This window comes from Stegastes partitus, unplaced genomic scaffold (assembly GCF_000690725.1).
Source record: "Stegastes partitus isolate 25-593 unplaced genomic scaffold, Stegastes_partitus-1.0.2 Scaffold1017, whole genome shotgun sequence".
NCBI lineage: Eukaryota > Metazoa > Chordata > Actinopteri > Pomacentridae > Stegastes > Stegastes partitus.
In genome coordinates this window covers 72,318-95,374 of record NW_007578748.1, presented here as the reverse complement: position 1 = coordinate 95,374, position 23,057 = coordinate 72,318, and the positions used below count along the sequence as shown (strand labels likewise).

At 42.3% G+C, this 23,057-nt stretch overlaps 1 protein-coding gene across 1 annotated transcript; it reads right to left on the bottom strand.

Annotated features, from left to right (window-relative positions):
- Positions 1-1,683: 1,683 nt before the first annotated feature.
- On the bottom strand, positions 1,684-22,902 carry rps6ka5 (ribosomal protein S6 kinase, polypeptide 5). The gene is made up of 18 exons (XM_008295052.1): positions 22,877-22,902; positions 22,632-22,711; positions 18,949-19,020; positions 18,551-18,769; positions 18,270-18,385; positions 18,076-18,177; positions 16,852-16,935; positions 16,585-16,688; positions 16,338-16,488; positions 16,006-16,167; positions 14,587-14,712; positions 12,880-13,013; positions 11,812-11,905; positions 10,696-10,866; positions 10,182-10,373; positions 6,649-6,808; positions 6,014-6,177; positions 1,684-5,041 (listed from the first exon to the last, which is right to left on the bottom strand). The coding sequence occupies exons 2-18, from the start codon at positions 22,699-22,701 to the stop codon at positions 4,736-4,738; spliced, it is 2,427 nt and encodes an 808-aa protein (XP_008293274.1). The 5' UTR covers positions 22,702-22,711; positions 22,877-22,902; the 3' UTR covers positions 1,684-4,735.
- Positions 22,903-23,057: the final 155 nt, after the last annotated feature.

The window sequence follows — 23,057 nt, the reverse complement described above, 5'->3', positions numbered from 1 at the left end:
CTTAAAGCTTGATTGTGTGTTTTCCAAACAGTTTAGCATCGACCAATCTCAAAGGGATTTGCTGCTACAGTACTTTTTGACACGTTTTTTTTTTTTAGTAACAACACGACACTGAAACCATCGACGGGAATCGAGCGGTAAGCACATGCATGACGACAGCAGCGGTGGTGATGATGATGATGATGATGCCGCCGCCGTACATCCACTAAAACACCATCTGCCTCCACAAAAATCACTTTTTTCATGTAGCATTAACATCACATGTCGGCAACTTTGCGCAGAACGACGCTGAGCTGAGCCGAACTTCTAAACTGGTATCTGACCTGCTGAAGTGTCGCTGAGCAAGTCAGGAGCACCACTCTGGAGCTGACCATGCAGGGAAAGGGCGAGTTTTTTGGGGGGAGGGGGGCTTTTATGGGAAAAAGCTTTTAGCAAACGTGCTTTTGTTGGTTGTTTAATTTGAAGGAAGTGATCCTGTAAAACAGTGGTTCTCAAACTGGGGGTCGGGACCCTCATGGGGGTCCCAAGATAATTTCGGGGGGTCGCCAGATCATTGTAAAAAAAATAAAAACAAAGCCTACATTTATCAAATTAACTTGCATTAGGGCTGTCAAAACTAAGTGTATACTTGTTCCCACTCCTTTATCGAACTTAATATTATGATTTGATTATGTGATATATTTTTTTAAAAATATTTTCCTTTGTTTTTATATTTTTTTCCCTTTCATTTGTTCAAAATAAATTCAATTCATTCATTTAAAAGAAAATTAATGTGTTAATGTAAAGAGATTAATCTGTGGAATTAACACATTAATTAAAAGTTATTACTGATGCCATATTTAAAATTCTAATGGGGGTCACAAACTGACTGAAGTACACCAGCAGTCTTTAAAAATCTGGAACAATCTGAAAGTTATTTGACCCCTTTGATTGTATAAATCTCTAACTTTCACTTACTTATATTATAATAGTTCTTTTGGTCCAATTTATCACCGTTTAGAGGCAAAAGTTGGACACCAACATTTTGCTTAGTAGTCACCGTAGTTGTTGGTTGTAAATTGTGTCATTAGATATACAAACATCAGCCTCTTAACAAATCACAATCCTGTTTGTGTGAGGTTTTTTCTTTCCCCTTCCTGAAGCACAAATTCTATTTATTTCAAACAAGCTGAGCTACTTCACAGTCTTTCAAAGTACCGCCGCGGTACAAGTACTCCTGGCTGGGGGAATCACGTCTTTAAAAAAAAAGAAAGAAATAAAGGGATTCGTTATTACAGCTCATTGCGACAAAAGAACTTGTTTTTGCATTAACACCAGTAGTTTGGGCACTTCAGCACCGTGGACAGCTCCGTACTCATCCTAAATACTGACAAAAAGAAGTAAAAAAAAGGAGCCACACAAGCTGCAACATCAATCCAGAAAAATAGGACTTTCACAGACAACACATGCACAAAACAACCGGAACGGAGAAGCCGTGCGTTATGTCGCTCAGACGTCTCTTAATCCCGTAAAAGACGCCGCTGATTGGAGCACACGGGAACATCCCGAGCCCATTTCTTTGACACTAAAACGTACAAAAGCAGCTTTGTACAAAACAATTCAAACTGCCAGCCCTCTAATTAATGTTTTAAAGACGGGTTCAGCTCATTAGGTGTGGTGTTTTAAAAAAGAGGAAGCACTGTAGGCAGAAAAGGAACTTTCATTAAAATTCCAGCGAACCAACAACATAAAAAAAAAATGTATCAAAGACAACAGGAGCTCAAATCAAAACCAGCCTCCCTCCCTCCTTCCCTCTCTCTCTCTGTTTTCCTCGTAGTGGCACAGCGAAACAAGCTGTTCATCAAAGGGGGGAAACCTAGTTTGAAAATCAGCCCCGAGAGACGTCGGTACTAAAACCAACCCTTTCCTGTGATGCACTGTTATTTTCCCTACAAAGAAAGTGAGCTTGGTCCCACAGAGGCAGTGAGTGGAGTACGGTATTTTCTTTGGAACAAACAGCGCTGCAGCACATCAGCTAATAGAGCCTGGCTCCCAGAGGGGAGCTCAATATAGGACACTCTTCCTCTTCCTCCACTTGAGCTATTAATACACCCAAACAAAAGAAAAGAGGCTTAATGAGGCAGCAACGGGGAACTCATGCGAACTAAGTTAGACAAGAGCTTTGTAGTGTTTAGCTCCAAGGATTCCAGCTTTTTCACGAGGGCAATGGATCCTACTTTGCTATTTCTATTGTGGCCGATGCTATGGGAAGTACAGTATATGTACATTGTGTTACGCCCTTTGAAGCGCTATGTTTAAACCCATTTGGTCTTTTTAAATGGCTGAAGCAACACGACAGCAAAACAAAACAAAAACAGATGCATAGTTTTAAGCATGATAATGTGCTGGATATGATCCTATAAAGAACATCTGAGCTAGAACCACATGTCACCGACCAGACGAAAACAAACTGTGAGATATATATATATATGTATACGGAGCATCTCTTTGCATATTTGCATGAAAGGAAATATCTCATGCAGCTTAAAGCAGCTACCTTGAAGTTAATGCTTTGGTTCTGATTCAGAGTGCATTAAAATGGAAGAAGATGAGCGAGTGTGTTTAAATGCACACAGCAGTCCGACTAAGAATTTGTTGAGGAACGTTTTCTGGGCAGCACTGATCACAAAGTACCCCTGTACATATCAACAAAACACGGCGTTTCAGTTATTACCATGGAAACAGACCAAGACGTACTACTAACAGAGCGTGGCGTTGTACTTGCCTAACTAACACCGGCGTCCTAACACTGGGATGTGACAATATTTAGGCTATTGTTTAAAAAAAAGGGGAGGGTTCTCGTACATCCATCACAACAGCAGAACTTCAAAGTCCTGAAATAAATCAGGAAATTTTAAAATGTGCAACTCACGTTAAATCAAGTAAGAATCTGCTGGGGAAACAAAGCCCGTAAAGACAAAGAGTGGCTGATGTTTGAGTTCACATCATGCACTGGGGGACTTAATACTAACCGGATATCTGCCTCAAAGTGAGAGCTGTCACACAGTGCAAGGATCACCGTTTCAGTCATGCAGTGCAGCGTGGTGAATAGAGCAAGGATGGCGTAAAAAGGGGAGTTTGTTTAGGGGGGGGGCTATCCTCATGATGGTTCCAAGACTCAGAACAGTGACACAACTTTTTTTTTGCACTGTATTGCCTTAAAATGTCCAAATGTGTCACTGCCGACACTAACAGGCCTGACATCACCTGATTCAATTGCATTTTTTTTGGCACATAAACCTTCGTTTGTTTTAAAAGAAGGTCACCTGAAACTGCCCTTTGGCATCTTGGATAAGAGAAAACTCAAACTACTTACACCTCGCACTAAGCTGATCTGAATTTTCCGTTTGGGACATTCTGGCTCAATCCAATTGGTCGTAGTGATGATGAGGCAATTAAGTCTTAAAGCGCACAAGGCAAATCCACTGCTGGGCTAAATACTGACTCGAGGATCAGACCATGTGGAAAAGCAGCAGTGCAGAGTCTTGAAGTAGCCGTACTCCCACATGAGAGGCAAAGAAAAAATACGTCTAAATATAGCTCTTCTTGTAGGGTCGCATCCCTTCAGGCAGCAGTATTCCCCACACAACAATAAAAACCACAGATTTGGCTGAACATACGACATCCACGTTTGGCTGTTCCTACAAAAACGATGTTTACACTTTTGCTTCTTTGTGAACGAGGAAATGGATTTTTAACACTGAACACAGCTGCGGTTCGACCCCCGAAATCCACTGATTTCAAAATCCAACAAAGGATTTCTGGTTGCGTGAATTTGACGAACCATCAACCGGTGGCCAACGGTTTTAATCTCTTCTCGCCTACAGTAAGTTGCAGTGTCTACATAACTGTGTCTTCATGACCCACGAGAGGCATTGACATGTAAGAGAACCACAAAGAGTTAAGAATGACACAGAAACAGTCTTTTGAGCTGATAGGGAAACATACACACATACACAAAATAGCTTCTGTTTTTTTTTCTTTTCGTTTTTTTTTTTTAAAGACTCACTTGTATCCATTATTTCTTTTCAGATCATTCTGAACCATAAATAAGTTAACAATATAGCTTATCATAAATAAATTTCAGTCTGTAAAATTCACATATAAATAACCTGCTCCATCTCGCAGGGACTTCCCGCAAAAGAGAAGCGGACCCACGTTACGTTGCGCTGCAGCCCGTTTGCATTTCGTTTCGCTCGTTGACGAAAAATACAAAGCATCCGTGGTGTAAACACGACGACTTTCCCTTTAAAACCTCTGGAGACGCGGACAGAGACGGGTGAATGGAGAGGACAGAGGCTGTGATCTGATGACGAGACTGAAGACGTCTCTCCATTGTCTGTCTGGACCGGGGGGGGGCAGTAGGGCAGCCCTTTTCATTTAGGACACCGGGGACAACTTCTTCCTGGTCCAGTCCCTGATTGACACAGTCTGTCTGTGAAAGTCAGAGAGAAAAGAACGGATAGGCTATTGCTAGTGATGACTGATTGATAGATATTGAGGTGACGGTTGCTGCTCCTGCTGCATGCTTGATTTTTGGAGACGTGCGGACGTCCATGCAATTTGAGCCAGAGGCAGAGAGCTGCCGGGGACACAGAGAAAGAAGAGAGCTGTCTCTACGCTAGTCCGAGCCGTTCTTCGGTTCATGAAACTATCTGAATCTGGGTTTGTTTGTTTTTTTTTTCCTCTCGCTGTCTCACTGTCCTTCTGAGAAGTGAAAGGCTGGAGGTGCTGGTTGGTGCCCAGAGTCTGTTCCCAGGGCCACCGGTGTGCTGACAGGGGTGGTGAGAGGAGTGCTGTTGGAGGGCTGTGGATTGGCGTCGCCCTCCGGGAAAGTCTTCTCCTGAGACTGGGAGGAGGACGACGAGGAATGGGTGCTCTCGCTGGAACTGCTGCGGGTGTCTGTGCTGGTACTCGTCTTTTTCATCTTCCTCCTCTTGGCCAGTGGTGCTTTGTCCACCGTCTGCAGGCGGAAACCTTCCCGCTTACATTTGTTAAATGCCTGAGTAAAAAAAAAAACAAAAACAAGAAGAATGAAAAAACGAGTTCTGGTGAGCCAGTCATTAATATTCCTGTGAATAATTTATTTCCCAAGGGAGGCATTGATCTCATCAGTGACGGACTGAGTCGGCAGCCGACTGTAACTGAATGAAAGTAACTGATGGAGGAAACAAAGAAGCTGAGTTTCGGGCCCATCCGGTATCCGGCCAATACCCGATAGAACTAATTAAGTCAGAATCGATTCAGCACTTGGGATCACTACATTGTCCCATCTTTTCTGAACTACTACTTCATGGATACCGCACTAATTTTATGCTATTAAGAGTGTTTTTAATCAAAATAATCAATTTTTCAGGCAAAACAGTTCTTTGTACACCAGCTGGAAAGAACCTTTTTTTTAATCATTAAGTAATGAATTCAATATCTGGTCTATAAATAGCAGATTGTAGTGCAAAACTAGCTGATGCTGTCAAATAATAAACAAGAAAAATACAGATTTAATCCAGTTCTTTGGACAACAGCTGCAGTAAAGCTTCATGTCTTTATTAATTAGTCAGCCAACAATTGTCATGATTAATCAATAAACTGTTTGTGCAGAAAAACAGTGAAAAACTAGTAAAATGTCATTTTAAAAAAAGCTTGTTTTGTCTGATCAGTACTCCAAAACCAAAAGATTATTAACTTTATTAATCACGAGACAAAAAGTAGCAAATCATCACAAAGAAACGACAGACTGGCACTGTGAAGGAGAAGCATTTTTGTGTTTATATATGAGAAACAAGGTCAGCTGCAGAGAGCTTTGCTAAATCAATTACTAATAATGAATTATGGGACGACCTGCTTTAGACAGACTTCCCAGTAATACATTAAAAAGAATGTGATCTCCATATGTATGAGTAGCAGCAGCTTGACCACAAGTTTGTGATGTTCTGACCGACTATCTAACAACGGTGTACTTCCGGTCATTACTTACATTAAAGGTAGCTTTGACGTAAGTGTGGACGGAGGCAGTGGAGGAGCCCAGGATGTCCGGGGTCATGAGTGGGTTGGAGGACAGCTGGCTGTCGTCCTGCAGCCAGGCATTGTAGCGGAGGCCGCACATCTTAATCCTCTTGTTTGGGTCCACGGTCAGCAGCTCTGCAGGAACAAGACGCAGGTAATTACCTTCAGCGCTCGATGCGTGAGAGGAGAGGTGAGCCACAAATGAGCCACAGAGAGGAAGTGATTTCCTCCTCAGGTAGCTCAGCGGCTGTGAGCCACTTTAGGGGGTTAAGAGGGTCAATCCATGACCTAAAAGTAAACAAACTCGTAGCCCATGAGCCACAACATGAGTGGAAAGTCTGACGCTGCAAAACCGGCTGACCTATATTTTAAAACACAGAACAGCTTAAAATATAGAGACTTCGTTTAATGAAGTTTTCAGCTCATCAGTATATTGATGAGTATTTTCAGTTATGCTTAAGTGTGTTAAACATCACAACAACATATGTAAATATTGCCGCTATTTGAATGGTAAACATTTACTGAAATGTAATCTATATGCAATAAAAATCCTCATCTATCATAGTTTCAACCATTGGATGAAACAATCAGTCACCCATTCCTCACCTTGTATCAGGTCTTTGGCCTGCTGGGACACATTTCTCCAGGCCTCTCCTTCAAAAGAGAAGTCTCCTTGTTTGATTTTCTTCATAATCTCCTCAGCACTGGTATGAGTCAGGCTCTTCTCCTGACACTGAAAAGGCACCTGGCCAGACAGCATAGTGTACTGCGAACAGAAGAAAAATGGACTATAAAGCCAACCTCAACATAGTTTCCAGCAACAAATGTTAGCTAACACCACGCTGGCTAGAATGAAACTAACTAAGCAGTTAAAGGCATCTACTACAACATGCTTTGAAAGCGCTCTTGACCGATCACGACACACGTTTCCATTGTTGTGCTGCTGTGTTGTTGACCGTGGTTGGAGCAGCACTACAAAGAAGAGCGGTCAGATGAACAGGATACTCTCACCTTGGCCTGCTTGCATCTACCCTCAGTTTTCTCATTAAAATGACAGTGGTTGGGAACAGCCCTTTTGGCAGCGGAGGATCTGTCGTGCCGTGATCTCCCTCCCTCTCCCTCTGTGTCTCAGCTCACTTGGCTTCCAGGGCATTGTGCACATAGCTTGTCAGTAACCATTTCGTCAAAGCTGTATGAGGCACACTACTAGCATATCCCCCCAGGGGGCGACGGTGTGATGCAGCACTTGCACATACAACCCAGGCTCTGTATGGATGACTGGCCAAGCACAGACATCTCCCCCTCGACTATCTGCTCCCCCCTCTGTGTGCCATCTCCTTACCCTCTCTACCTCTGCTTTTAATTTTTCCTGCTCTGTAAAGAAAAAAAAAGGGCTCAATGAGGATGACATTTCCGCTGCCGGATCTCATACGAGCCTTAACCAGCTCTAAGAAGATGGCCTGGTTCTTCGTTCCGCGGCGAGCGCTAAACTGTGTCAGCTCACCACAGGATGCTGAAGGTTGTAGCGCCTCAACGAGAGGAGATGAATATCATGCGAGGCGGAACATGTGCGCACACGCGTGCGAACATACATGTGTGCATGCGTAGACGCGCTGAAAGCCTCGACTACAGCCAGAATCAGCTCAAAAATAACAGCTGATTGCTTTAATCAGAATGGCCTGCAGCAAATGCCTAATCCATAAACTGGATAACACAAACAAATCAACAGTGTATGGAGCTTCTGATTAAAGATTAATTTGGTTTTAGAAACACTTCAGTTCACAGCGTTTTGAAAAACAACTTAAAAGTGGAGCTTGGAGCTGTGGATTTTGAAAAGATTTGTAGAAATTTATATAATCAGGTCACTTTCCTGGGGCATTGTGGAATGTGATGTTCTAAAGTAGGCCTTTGCGACTGCATAGTCTTAACAAGTAAAGGATACTTCTGAATAGGGCTAATCAATGATCCGGTACCAACATCTACTGCAGCCTGAGACAGACATCAATGTCATCAAACTCAAAGCTTAAACCTCATGCGCAGTATAATTCTTTCGTCGTATCTTCGACTTGATTCGACTCAGCTCGGCTGCTATATGAAACTCTACAGCCCTAATATATACAGCAGTTCTTGTTGTTAGTATTTTTTGGACAGGCTAAGTGATGCGGCAACCCCACCAACATTTTACAATTACAAACACACTTTCATTTGATTTAAAGTGGCACTGCGCACTTACACGTGTTTTGTTGAGCTGTAAACTAAATAACATCAGCCTGCTATGATGAAAGACATCAAAGCTGGTGTTACTACTGACATTTGTGGGGGAAATGGCTCAAATCCGCTGCTTTAAATCAGCCTGAACGTTGCGAAAGCTGACAGAGTCAACCAGTTCTCTACATCACTAAATGTATGTTTTTTAAAAAGAATCTGAGGAGGGCGGCCCACCTCCCTCATTCCTCCGCCTGTGAGTGTGAATCTGTGAAACCGATTATAATGCATCATTCATAGGAGTTTATGCCATTTTTCCTAACCCTCTGCTTAGCATTTTTTTCAATTCTGGTCCAAGGATTTACCGTTGACAGCTACAGTAGCACCACTGGACTGCATTCTCTCCCTTCAGACCTTCATTCAACCCTCCTACCAATTAGTATAACGCCACTACTTAGAGTCTGTCTCCATCCTTTCTTGCACTTGCATTGCCTCAGCTTGAGGAGCTCTAGCTTGATACAGCTCAGGACCACAATGCCACTTGGCTGCACTAATGTCTGCTTCAAGGGATTGTGGGGGAAAGTCCTCAATCTCAAAAGAGCACTCTGTGGCATAGGTGTAGCCAATATTGTGTTGCTCTCTATTTTCTGCAGCCTGGGGGTGTCACTGAGCAACTCCTGCCTGTCCCCCCTCTCAAACCTTCGCCTGCTTTTTAACATTTGTCAAAGTTGCGTTGTTGGTGAAGTTAAGCTCAGAGCTGCTCTTAAATCACACTTTAAATGGTGAGTATCCTTCTGACATATACTTGGGAGTGGTTTTTTCAAGCAAACCAACCATATTCATGACTACCCATTTATCATTTAGGTAAGACCTACGATCGATCAATTTCTTTTGATTTTGATTTGACAAGTTAGCAGAGAATAACTACTGTAAATTCCGGACTATAAATGGTAAACGGTAAATGCACTTATAAAGCGCTTTTCTACCTTTGCAGCACTCAAAGCGCTTTACAATGTTTCTCATTCACCCATTCACACACACATTCACACACCAATGGCGACAGAGCTGCCATGCAAGACGCTAGCCTGCCATTGGGAGCAACTTCGGGTTCAGTGTCTTGCCCAAGGACCCTTCGACTGTGGAGGGGCAGGGGATCGAACCATGCGATTAGAGGACAACCCGCTCTACCACCTGAGCCACAGCCGCCACTGTTTTTCACAGGCTTTGAACACTGCGGCTTAAACAATGATGCAACTAATTTATGGAGTTTTACGAATTTGCCTCGAGACCAAAGTGACATTGAGAGCGACAACGGAAGAGAGACTGAGGAAGTGTGTGACGAAGTAATTCTGAAGCTGTTCAATTCCGACACTGACGAAGACGACTTTAGTGGTTTTAGTGCGCAGGAGGAAGATGAAGATAGCGATGAGTGACTCTTCCTGGTAGGCTACTGTATTTTTATTTATTTTTTTTATATTCAGGTGCGCTCAGTAGTCCGGAATTTACGGTACCTTGAAATTAAAAGACTTTAAATTGAACAAATTGAAGGCAGCAACATCAGGAAAGTTTTCCGGTTCTGGGAGCTAACAACAGAGAATGTTCTAATTATACACTGATTGTACACAAATGATCTTAAGTCCCCCAATCCTCTCCTCTCCTCTGCAAACTCAACACCCTAAACACCTTTTTTCACATTATTTGCAACTAAATAAGTTGATGCTGCCCATTTGAGAGCAGTCCTTCTTTCTCCTAATACTGCATGGAGTGTGTACCATGCTTTAGCTTTACACTTTTGGCTCTTATTGTCCATACATGTGGGGAGCAGTAATAGACTGAGATGATGGCCTGCTGATGTTCTATTCCCCCTGAATAATCAATGATGCTGTATCAGCCCCATGCCCAGCATTTTCTTTTAACCTGGCTCATCCACTCACCAGAATGACCCCCAGACTCCACAGGTCGCAGGACTCATCGTAGCCATCATATTTGAGTATCTCTGGTGCGGCGTACTGCAGGGTGAAGCAGGGAGTCTTCAGGAGCTGATTGTCTGGTGGTTTGAGACGAGCGAAGCCAAAGTCTATGATTTTTATCTCTGAGTTCTCACTCTCGTCTGTGAAGAGCAAGTTCTACAAAGCAATTCGAGACACAGACAGCAATCATTTTTTTCTGCTCAGCAACACCAGTCCACTCAAGAGGCTACTAAATTGTACATCAAGACTGACCAGGTACTTCTGACCCATGTTAGGGTCAAACAATTTTACTCTTGTTTTGTAGAAGATTGCAGAGTCAGAGTGACAATACGACAGATGATACGAAGTTCAGAAAAAGACAGTAATTCTGTCTTAAAAGCGTATGATCCAGTCAGCCTGGATTCGCCACAAAGACACAAACTGTGCTCAGACAGAAAAGAATTGCGAGCAGGAGCCCTGCTGAGTAGATGTCCAATACCTCCGGTTTAAGGTCCCTGTGCACCACTCCTACGTCATGCATGTGGCTGACAGCAGACACCAGTTTGCGCATGATGCGGCTGGCCTCCGTTTCGCTGAAATGCTGCTTCCTGCGGATTCTCTCCAGCAACTCGCCTCCGCCAAGCAGCTCCAAGACCAGGTATGTGTGGAGCTACAGCAAACACACACACACACACACAACATGTTTACATTTCTGTCCAACCTCTGCTACACCCAACCATTTATTCTCTGACATGCTTTGAACTCGTACAGAAGGTGCAAACACTCCTAAAGGGTTAGCAATTAAACAAATATTGACAAGTTTGTGTTGTGTTTTCGAACGTGTCATCAATCTTGCTCTCACGGCTTGAACCTCACGTCGCAAACGTCTGAATGTTGACATTGGTGGACAGACATTTTTCAGTCGCATAATAAATATATGAAAGACAGCCCATCCTTAATCTCATGATGGTGAGATCAAACCATAATGGCATTGAGTAAAAGTGAAAGGGGGCAAACAAAGTGGGAAGAGAATAATGTGTCCGGGCAGCGGGGTAGAGTTTCTCATTAGTGCTGGATCCAGGGAACAAAGGCAGGGCTCGGCTGAGTCAAGGCGAGGCAGCGCTGCTTTGATCTGGGTCACAGGCCTGTGAGGTACAGTAATAACCCCACTGAGCTCATCAGGACTAAAGTGGTGCTCCTGGGCATGAAGGACCGGCACTAATGAACCTGTACACAGTCAGACACACGGACACACCTTCCCAATAACCTAGGGAAGCTGCATTTGGAACATATGCACATTCAGTTTGGGTTAATTGCGCGGCTCGATTAGCAACACAAGCGAATTTGGGTTGTTTCTATTCAGGATTACAAAATGGGCGTTTGTGCAGCTGCGGTTTAGAAATAAATCTGCTGTGAAACATCGAGCACACCGAGAGATGTTCACGGGACAATACGTGAAGAGACAGAGAGAGACCCGGAGGGCTACCAGCATCCCTATTAATCTGCCTTGTTCCAGTTCCAGGACTTAATAAGGCTGCAGTCCCCACAGGCTCCACAGAGAGCAACGGAAAACAGAATTTGTGGCAGTGAACGTAACCGCCGCAATTAACATTACCTGATCGTGGTAGATTTCATGTAACTTGACAATGTTGGGGTGGCCATCGCAGAGCTTCAGGGCCGCTATTTCCCGCTGGGTCTGTGCCTCCATCCTGCAGCAGACACAAGCAATCACAAAATACAAGATAAATGCCCACACAGCAAAGAGGGGAGCTGAGTTTTTAGATGATGGGTTCTGTATCCTTCAGCAGGTTTTCAATTGCTTTTTTTGGTATCAAATCAACAGACAGTGCACTATACCAAGAGTTTTTAAAACAAAAACAGGCCTAAGAAAACAAGACCTGCCCGTCAAGTAACTAACTGGTTACTTTTAACTTTTTGTACAACATTTGGACATATTCTATATAATGTATTCACTACGCAATGGCTTGTGTAGGGTTGCCATTTTCTTATACTACACTGTCCAACAGCTTAAATTCATAAATAACTAACAGTAAACTACATGAATCCGTTTACAAATTCTTAAATTTCAGAGGCATTTCCATAACTTCAGAAGCAGCTTTCATCTGCAACTCCAATGACTTTTGACGGTAAGCCAACCGATGAAGGGATAGAAAACATGGTCTGCAATGTGCAAAGTGTGATTTATTTTCTGAACACGCCTATCTAGATTGAGGGGACATGTGTTTGTGTCAGTCCCACTGTGCCCAAGTAAAGATCACTATTATTAGAGCCATAAATCTGGTGCCACACCATCAGTGGAGGAGTGTAGTGTAGGACTACAATCAACACGCATGATCAAAGCGTATGTTGTAGGAGTTGTCAGCAAGAACAGCCAGGTTTGTGAGCAGATCTGGCAATCTTAGCTTAATAGGGAAATAAAAACTGAAAAACAGTTAAAAAGTCAAATGATGACATTAAATCGTCATTATCATTTAAGGAGAACATTTCTACTTTAATATTCTCATAAACCTTTGTTTAGACTTGGCTGACCAAGGTCCAATTTCTGCCAAAGAGTGAAGGAGGGTGGCTGTCCGATGCATCCAATGAAACTATAAACACAAGACCGAGCCAAAAGCATCTGGGTTGACAAACACATCCGAGAGAGGAGCCATGGAGCTTTTACCTCTTGCTGACAATCTTGACTGCGTATTTCTGCCCAGTCTTCTTGTGTGTGCACCGTCTGCAGATGGAGAAGCTGCCCTCTCCCAGAGCGCTGTCCTTCAGGTCCATCTCGTAACTCATATAGAAAGGCGAGTCCTGCCGAAAGGAAAAGTGAGGTTGTCTGGTGAAACATAAATTCTAACTGAGGAGTTTCCTACAATTGCAAGTCTTTAAAATGTACATAAAATATATTCCTTGAGTGTAATAATACATGTTGGTTGTTAGGTATTAAATAGGAGCAGATTTAATAAGCTTCTGCATTCCTTGTCATAATGTACAGACCACATTAATGTGCCATTTATTTCAATGTGATCTCAGCTCTCCGGCTGCTTTTATCTTCTCCACAGAGAACACTGAAGCCACAAATTATGTCCTTGATACACTTTTCCTCACGTTTCCATCCTTTCTGTTCTCCACACAAAGACACAATTCATGTATGAGCCTTTTATGTCTTCTCAAATTTAAGTCTACCCTGGAGGTTGTATAGATACTGCATTTGTATTAAATATGCAACCTAATTCAATTACTACTGACAAGAGCCAGAAAGCCCACAGCCCACCTCACTCTTGTCCCACTTTTCAACCAGAATAAAATATTCTTTGCCTTCTAGTTTCATGACCATGAAGGCTTTTGCTTCTTTTTTTTTTTTTTTTTTAAGTCTATCATCATACAGTTATCAGCAGCAGTCAATGAAAACCGTTTTATGAGGAACCACGTAAGCTTCTCTTGTTGCGTAATGTTGGATACAAAAGGAGAAATATCACCAATGATGGCAAATCTTGATTTCCTGAATTAAAATACTGAAGCTCACTGCAAGATGAGATAAGACAAAAAAGACTAACTAACTAGCTTCCTCTTTGCAATACCTGTAAAGTCTATAAAGTACAGTGAGCTGAAGCTTTATGGGAATTCTGAGCACATCTGGAGCGAAGTGGCTTTTTTTTTTCAAAGCATGTACGCATTTAAGAATGTAAGTAGGCTGTCACTTAGTCTACATGCAAGTCAAAAGGCCCAATTTGGAAGACAAGGACTGAAGAATTATTAAATTTTAAAATAAATCATAATTTGCAACAATACATTCAGTAAAGGCTGTGATTTAAGTATCTCATGCATTAATGGTCTATCACATGTTTTACGCAGTGACTACTGACTTTAATTTTTTGAAGCACAAAGCAAATTGCAACGTCTGTCAGAAAAATTGCAGTTAGATAATTTTCCCAAATCATTCCGCCCTAAATTAAACAACAGACTGAGAAGCATTATGATGAGAAATTACAGCACCTATCAATTGTAAAATACATCTCTGAAGAAATGTAGCAAAATTGGTAGCATTTACAAAACGGTATCACTCATCTAGACAACTTGGCTACACAGGCAGGTATCCAGGATGTTGATAAGAAACTAAATGAGCGCACAAAGACCAATGCACTGCTCCGGTCTTCAAAAGCATTATGCTGCACAGACACACAAAAGCATTCATGAACAAACACCATTAAATAAACAGACTCATGCCTGAAAACTGAATCGGAGTGCAGTAAAACAAGCACAGTGGGGGGGGGGGAAAGTTCCACTGGAATGGAGAGGAAGGAAAAAAAATCTCATCTGTCTGTGACAGCAGCCATTAGCTTAAGTGTGTTTGTGCTGGAGGATCCAAGTCCATTCATCTTACCTTCATCATGGCGCTGCGGGCCACCGCAGCCGAGCCTGGCCTCTCAGAGCCCCCACACAGCTGGACAGGGTCGTCCATCACCACATTCCTCTTGAACAGGATGGAGGGGGCCATGAAAGAATATCCCTGCACACAGAAACACATAAGCTCTAGATGTTTACATTTCACTAAGACGAGATGAGGGATGGACTGTATGGACGGAAGAGAGGGAAACTTTATTTGCTGTGGGCAACAGACTCAAAGAAACGACATTTACTGTAAAGAAATTTCCATTTTTCTTTAAATGTTACTTGTCAAATCAGCCTGTCAGCTCCACAATAAGGCCAATTCTGTTCATTTGTGAGTGACAGTGGCTGTCCAGCTGTTCCTATTGTTAGACCTGTCATTGTGGAGAACCGCCTGCTTAATTCCAGCTGTGGGGAGCCCAGAGCTTTGAGCTGGCATTAATCTCTCTCTCTCTTTTTCACAGACACACACACAGCTGTGTGGTATGTAGTGACAGCAATGGATGGACGGAAGGATGGATGTTGAATGAATGAGATGCCCTAAATTGCCGGGCTTGAATATTTGATTGCTCTGCTGTGAAATTACATCTTGGCGCTCTTAATGCAATTTTAATTTTGTTTTGTGAGGCACCGCGGGGGAGCAAGTGCACGGTTTAAAACTGGGATTGCTGTCGTTATCTCAGAGATTGCTAGGCTTGCAAATTATAAAGACCACAAAATTTCAGAGTATGTGAATGGCAGCTGAGAGCGAAAAATGCCAAGATGAAGTTGGCAATCAAAGACTGAAGGCGTAACCGAGACAGACGTGGTGATGCTCTCGAAGTGTAACCTTTTATTCCATGAGAGAAGCCCGTTAATGGATCTATTGATCTACCGAGCTCAAGGATCCAGAAGGCAATCAGAGTTGAAATTTCATGCAATACATCAGACAGCCATCAGCTGGCATGGAGTTGTGGGCCATATTATGGTTCAAAGCTACATCAAAAATAGTCATTCACATCTGTTACTTCAATAAGAGCTGCATATGGCAGCAATTACTTCAATAAAAGCCCCTTTAGTCAATTTGAATACCAATGCACACAGACAGAGTCATGTTGACTTACAGCAACCTTTTGAGGACATTCAAAACTTCACTTGATTACTTCAATTGCTGTGGAGTATGTCAAATATAGTCGCAGACAAAAAGTGGGTAATGTATAATGCGATTTTTCAACCGTGTCAACATTTCACACTGCCTGCAACCAAAGCCCAGACAAACATGAGCACAAAACGGATGCAGATATAAATGTTGTCCTGTGCAATGACCTGCATGGAGCACAAAGGAATATTGCCGTCTGCAAACAACAGAGCCGTGAGTCACAACAAAACACAGTCTGGCTGGTCTAACATCACTTCCCTCCGCCCCCCCTCCCACCTGGAAGATGCGGTCACAGTTCTGAGGAAGAGCTGCAGGGGAGTAGGTGGGGTCCATCTCTGTGAACTCGTCTGCGAAGTTGCTGACGTCCAGCTCATCCCGAATCACTGGCTTGAACGGCGCAGGCACCTTCTTAGCTGCCAAGTCCTCCCAGTTAATTTTCTAAAGTGAGTAAAGGAAGAAATTACACTGTGGTTCGTCCCAGTTTCTATTAACATGCTTTATAGAAATATACTCTCTCCAAATGGCCCCATAATGTATAGTAACATCCTATCTTGCCACTTAGGTTCTCTAAATATTGTAAGATACTCAAGACAAGCAATAAAATCCACCTGGTAAAACGGGTGTTTCTTTACATTCTCGGCTCCATTAGGACCGGAGCCTAATCTCTTCTTTGGATCTTTGATGAGGAGACGCTGGATTAGGTCTTTGGCCAGTGGTCCCATGTCTTTGGGGAAAGGAGGATCCTTTTTGGAAATCCTCCTGCGATGTGTGAGACAGATATGGTCAGTGGTGTAGAGGGGTTATAAGTGAAAGCTTGCTGAAAACTGCAGACGGACGATCGAGGACAATCCATACTTGGCAATGTCTGTGTGTGAGTTCTCGTCTCCGTCAACAGTGAAGGGGGATCCACCAGTCAAAAGCTCGTACATCAACACACCGAGGCTCCACCAGTCCACCGCCTGGAATGTACGAAGCAGAGCACCCACCCGTGACTTTGGCTTAATAGACTAAAAGAAAAACCTCACCGGAGAGTGTAACACATTCAGGAGCACCGAGAGGAGGGTCTGGACTGCTTGATTTGACCTAAAAGGCGACAGCGTAAAACATACAACTACAACCAACCTTGTCATGTCCAGACTCTCCTCCTTCCACTATTTCTGGAGCCATATATTCAATGGTGCCGCAGACAGAGAAAGCCCTTTCAACCTGCAGAAACATGCAAATCCATCAGTGGAAACAAACAGAGTATCTTGCACTTTGGCTACACTAAACATGTTGTTTTTGGGGTTTGGAGGTGTTATTATCATTTCATCTCAGCACAGCACTGTGATACTTTTTCCACAGAGTTTGTGTAATATGTGTAAGATAACCTCTTAAGACTACAGCAGTAAAAGTAAAGGATAATGTTAATAAGCAACCGTCCACTGGTACTGACAAAATAAATGCAAACAGGTTGATCAAGACCCCAAAGGGGAAGCCCTGTTTGAAACTAAGTCATTTCCTGTGTACCTGGATTTTAACTTGAAAAAAATATATATGCACTTTGTGACCCATTTTTGGGTGAAGGGCCGCGCACACCTCATGTAAAAAAATATAAATAGAAGAATGGCCTATTTTTACGTTTGCAGCACGGACCTCTTTAGCGCATATGCACCATTTATGTGCTGCACTCACGCCTGGTATAGGCAGCTTCATTGATTTTACTGAAAGCGTAGTGATGCAGCTGCCGCTCCACAAACGGTCTGCAAACATTACGTGTTCAGTGTAGCCACGGTGGAAGTCTTTGCATTGCAAGACGCCTCATAGATGTAAAATGCCTGCAGATGGCCACTACTATAGCCAAAGTGTGTGAGGTCAAGCCCCACGAAAAACATGGTTTCAAATCCTAGTGTATCCAACTCCACATAAAAATAGCCATCATTATAAATCCATAATTTGAAATTGAATTTTAGGAAAGATTTTGATGCATCATTTATTAGGAGTTTATCAGATTTGTATTAAAATGTTTATGTAAGAAACTCCTTTTAAAAGTTGTCCAATTGAGCTGCCCTCATCAAACCAGTCATATCAGAAAATACACATTTTTTCTAATGTTAAATTAACAAGCCCACTTTCATTTTGGTAGAAATAAAAAGTGTGTTCAAGTGGGATCCCAGTGTTCATAGTAAAAATGTGACTGCTCATTTAGTTTTCTGAGCGTATTTAAAGAAAAAATCTAAATGTCCTTTTGTGGTTCCTACTACCTGTAACCTATAATCAGAACACACTGTTCTAATTGTGAATTTAAAACTAGGTTTCCATCATCTACCTGAGAGTTTTCAAACACATTGTTGAAACAAACTGTACCTGATCAAATTCTTTACTAAGGCCGAAGTCTGTGAGAACTATATGACCGCTCGAGTCCAGTAGAATATTCTCAAGTTTTAGGTCCCGATAGACAATCCCAAGCTGCAACAAGAAAACAAACAAAACATGGGTTCAACTTAAAGTATGTGAGCAGACAGACTCTAAGACTTGATTGCATTAAACCTGGAGGTTACCTTGTGTAGATGTTCTAGTGCCAACACAATCTCTCCACTGTACAGGGCGACTTCTTGCTCTTTAAACCGCACCCTTTGCACCAAGTGTGTGAAGAGCTCCCCACCATTTACATAATCTATAATGAAAGATATCATACATCTTGTTTAATGCAGGATAATTAAAGCTGTTGTTTAATTCTTGACAACAGTAATTCATTCAGCTGGTTAAAATGTGCTTCCTTTACTGGGTGAAAGATAACAGAAGTGGAAATCTGCAGCAGCTCTTTAGCAAATGTACAAACCAAGAATGAGGTGCAGCTTGGTGTCCGTCTGGAAGGCATAGTGAAGTGTGACAAGAAACGGAGACTGGCGGATGTGCTCCAGCACTTGCCGCTCCGTCCGTGTGTGTTCGGCAGTCTTTGCCTTCTGTACAATAGTGGCCTTCTTTAAAACCTTCATGGCGTATAGCTTCCCCGCATCATGGCCACTCACTTTCCTCACCAGGAACACTTTGCCATATGCTGGTGGTTAAAATAAACAAAGAGCGAGAGCAAAGTTCAGCGCGGAGCAAAGGCGTAAACAGAAATGACTGGTATGCCGCGCTTATCATTCCAAAAACACACAATATTGGATGCCAGACTGGCATGCAGACTACCTTCTGAATGTCATGATCTGTTTCACAAGGAAACAGTTTACTCACCTCCTGTGCCGAGCACCTTCAACAGCTCAAAGTTCTCAATGCCCACCCTCTCTACGTGACCCGTCAGGTTGGCTGGAATCAGAGCAGGAATAAAAATAAGAATTAAAAAAAAAAGCTTTTTATCAATTTGTTCATGTGACAAGACAAAGCTGAGTTGAATGACAACACATCCTGTCAAAATAAAACAACAAATGGCCTTTAAAGTAATTCCACATTTAGTGTAAAGGTACATTTTTTACATGTCTACATAAAGTTTACTACTAGAATAGAATAGAATAGAACAGAATAGAACTTTATTGATCCCTTTGGTAGAAATTCAGGGAAATTGTTGAAATATAACCACAGATTTACCATCTGAGGCTTACCAGACATTTAAACTTATGTTTATGTTCACTACACCAACGAGCCTGCTGTTTGCAGTTGTGGTTGAACGCTGTATTTATAAATTTCTCACCTCGCCCGATGGGTGCTAAAATAGACCACTCACTGGAAAATTAGCATAAACTATGAGCACTTAATAGCAGCTTAATACTATGTGCTAAAACCAAGACATTAAACATCTAAAGAGGTGCACATTGTGGATACAGACTGTTATATAGAAGTCATTAAAAGAAACTACTTTTTCTATAGCCCGTCTTTATGGTATAGCTGTTCCTGTTGCTGACGGATAAAGGTGGAAAAATGCTTTGTTAACTAGCGAGCTAATGAGCAGGCATGCTGATAATATAGGCATGTGCTCGGAGGCAAAATCAGTACAGACATTCTCACTGTCTGTTCAATACTGTTTCAAAAGCCAAGCTGATATCTGAGATTAGATTAGTTGTTTTGCTGCCAAGAGATGTGCATCTTGCACGGCTACCAGAAGACACAAGCTGTACTAAGACTAAATGCTGGAGAAATTAGATTTAAAGTCGGGCATCGATAGTGTAAAAGAAGTTACTGCAACAGCTAATGGTGAGTTTGCTTCATAAAAGAAGTAAAAAGGAGCAAACACTACAGTAAAGACGTGCATAATTAGAAAACGTCTTTCATGTACACAATTTAAAACAAGCACTCTTGTCCCATAGTGTCTCCAAAACAACTTACTCTTCTTGACTGTCTCCCAAATATGCAACAGTACGAGATAATCCACCATGCAACTGCAAGCAAACTCGCTACATTAACCAGCAAAAGGTCATTATCTTCCATCAAAGATCTTCAGTGCATTCAGCGCACACTGTCACTGACTCCCCATGTCTTTCTAAATCCCGGTCTCCCAGTACAGCTGACTGAGCATAGCATGCTCTTAGACATGCATGTCCATTGTAGTGAACACATTCCTTCTGTCTCACACTCTGAAAATAGGCTACTGAGCAATTAAAGCGGCTGATTTCATCCTTTCCGTTGCCTCTCCTGTTACACACGAGAAGAAATGCTGCAACTACGAGGCAACTTTAATGCATGCAGTATCATTTCAAAACAACAACGCTGTCCTTTAGATTTGAGGTCAGAGATTCAGGTTGCATAACACCCTTGTCATGCTCCCCCTTGCCAAGGCCAAGTTTGATTTTGGTGTTTATTAATAGACTGACAGAGGTGTCTGACCAGATGATGTCTCTCTGCTAGACAAGAGGAGCCTCTTTAGTTTACAGTAGGAAAATGCCAATGGTTCTTACAAAAGTTTTCCTTGAATTGTGTATTTGGTCGGTTTCCTGAGTGACCAAAAATCTAATGAAAAAAAATAATTTAAACAGACCGTTTTTCATTGTAAACAGAGGACAGTCTGTGTTTTTATTGTGTTAACCATCAGCACAATCATGAGTAAGATCAGAAAAATATAGGTAATGTAACATTTTTCAATTCTGCATTTAAAAAAACCCTTAATATCTAGCAGGAATATTAGGACAGAATAGCAATCTTGTGTATTGATGCTGACAATAAATAAAAACTGGCCTCAACTACATTAGCTTAGTAGCAGGGCTGAACAATTAATCTATCTGAAATCAAAATCTCACCTTAAACATTGCAAGTAACAAACCACAAAGGCTGCAAACAGGATATAAGACTAATGCTGTAGTTAAAATGCATTTAAATTCAAAACAGATTGTAACTGTAAGAGGTTGCTTATGCTTGCTTTCTCCTGCATGCTGTGGTTTGACCAACATAAGCCCACTTTCATTCTTTACGAGCCTCGTTTTGTACATTCAGCAGCACATCTGACCCAGAATTTAAACTGTCATGCATGTATAGAATAGAATAGAACATCCTTGATTAGTCCCACAAGGGGAGATTTGCACCGTCACAGCAGCAAAGTGTCAGTAAGAAAAGCATGCAAACAAACAAAAAATCCCAGAAGAACACAAGGATACTAAGAATTTAAGAATATTATTTACATGAATGAACTGCATGTAGTTTTGCAAATTAATGCTGCGGTTTGATGGGGTCTCATGTGGTAGTATTTCATCACGTTTTAAATCTATGAAGCTTGACTTGAGAGAATTACATCTCAAAAGAAGAAAGAAATCGCAATTAAATATTTTCCAAATCTTTCAGTTGTTTGGAGAATCAGACCTTCTTTTTTTTTTTTTGCTTTTTATTTAGCTATATTGTCTCCACTGCTACAGCAAGGGTGCAAAGTAGGGGTAAGTGGATGCAGCAGCTAAAATGCTTTGTGTGAAATCTAATACCATGAAGAAGAAAAAAAAGAGTGCCATGCCAGTGACAACTAGACAGACTACATATTTAGGGCAGGGCAGTAAATCGGGGTGCAGCACAGTCATGTTGCAGCCTGAACAGCAGCACTGTGTCATTAGAAACCAGCTGCAACTGAGGCAAGTGTGCAACTTCATTCAGCAGCCTGCTGCACTAAATCACTCCACTCAACACAACCATCACTCAGTTAGAAATATGTGGTGATTCCAGCAATATTTCCTGTTGGGTCTTTGTTTTTCCTCAGATGATGCATGTCAACAGTAATTCACCCTGCACTGTCATTCAGGGAAATTATTCCACACACACACACACGCATACACACACACACACAGCCTCTACTTGACTCTGGGTAGTGTAAAGTCAACAAGGCTACCCAGGAGAGGAATATATTCAAGTGGCTGCCTGCCTGCCTAAGGCTACAGCTGATGCAAACCTCTGTATAAAATGCAGAATGACAAGCAGGCTAACGTTAGCGTTTGTGACTTGACATCACTGCAGCTGCGTCCGCTCCTCGTTGATTTAGGAGAAGTTAGCTGTGACCGCTAACAAATCCGGGCAACGACCACAAAATTTAAAAATAATAATAACTGCAAATCAACTCGTTGACACCGGCACAAACTTGGTGAAATCTCCCGTCGATGGTGTCATTTAACCCAGTTACAACTAGCTTAAGCTAATGTTATTATGTGGGGTTGGTAAGTAACGTTAGCAGTTAGCTCACGTTATGATTAGGTAACGTTAGTTTGCGTGAGTTAGCAGTGAACGTTACGAGTGATAACGAGCGCCGGACAACGTTAGCCTTCCTCTGCCATTTTTGAACTTGGGCAACGTTAATGTTAGCGCTTACTCCAAACGCCCATTGACAGTGATACTTGGGCTCCTCCAAGCTAGCGCAGCTAATAAATTCTTCCCCCCTTGACACGTGTCTCCAAAAGATAAATGCCAAATAAAATGTGCTGCCGTTAAGTTTCACCGGGTCACAGCTAACTTACCATTTTTCAGCTCATGTTTCACAGTAAACAGGTCACCTTCTCTGGAAGATCCCTCCATCGGGGATGGCATCGTAATGTCCCTGTTATGTTCAAAGATGCCTTTTTCAGACAAGGTTAGGTTCACCTACCGAGCTCGTTTGCAGTACCAACATGCATAAACTGAATATATATAACAAAAATAATTACACGCCTGTGAGTTCGGCGCCAAAGTTGACATATATATAGGCAGAATGTTGTTACTAAACCTGGCAGCAAGCAAGCCCAAAGGAAACACTTGCTTCTTCCAGCACACCACCACGACCACTACCTTCGCAACCAGGCAGTCCCTCTGCGCTGATTGGCGTTGCTATGTGAACTCCTGCCCGCTGATTGGCTGTTTTCGAGGTAGCGACACATGATCCCGCCTTCCTGAAAAGACTGGTGCTG

Bases quoted from the DNA above. Each gene is read 5' to 3' on its own strand.
- rps6ka5 (XM_008295052.1), bottom strand. From the start codon at position 22,701: ATGCCATCCCCGATGGAGGGATCTTCCAGAGAAGGTGACCTGTTTACT. The intron at 18,178-18,269 runs GTAACCTCCAGG...TTCTTGTTGCAG, and splicing joins CACTAGAACATCTACACAAG to CTTGGGATTGTCTATCGGGA. The intron at 6,809-10,181 runs GTGAGTGGATGA...TTCTGTTCGCAG, and splicing joins GGAGTCTGGGGGTCATTCTG to TACACTATGCTGTCTGGCCA.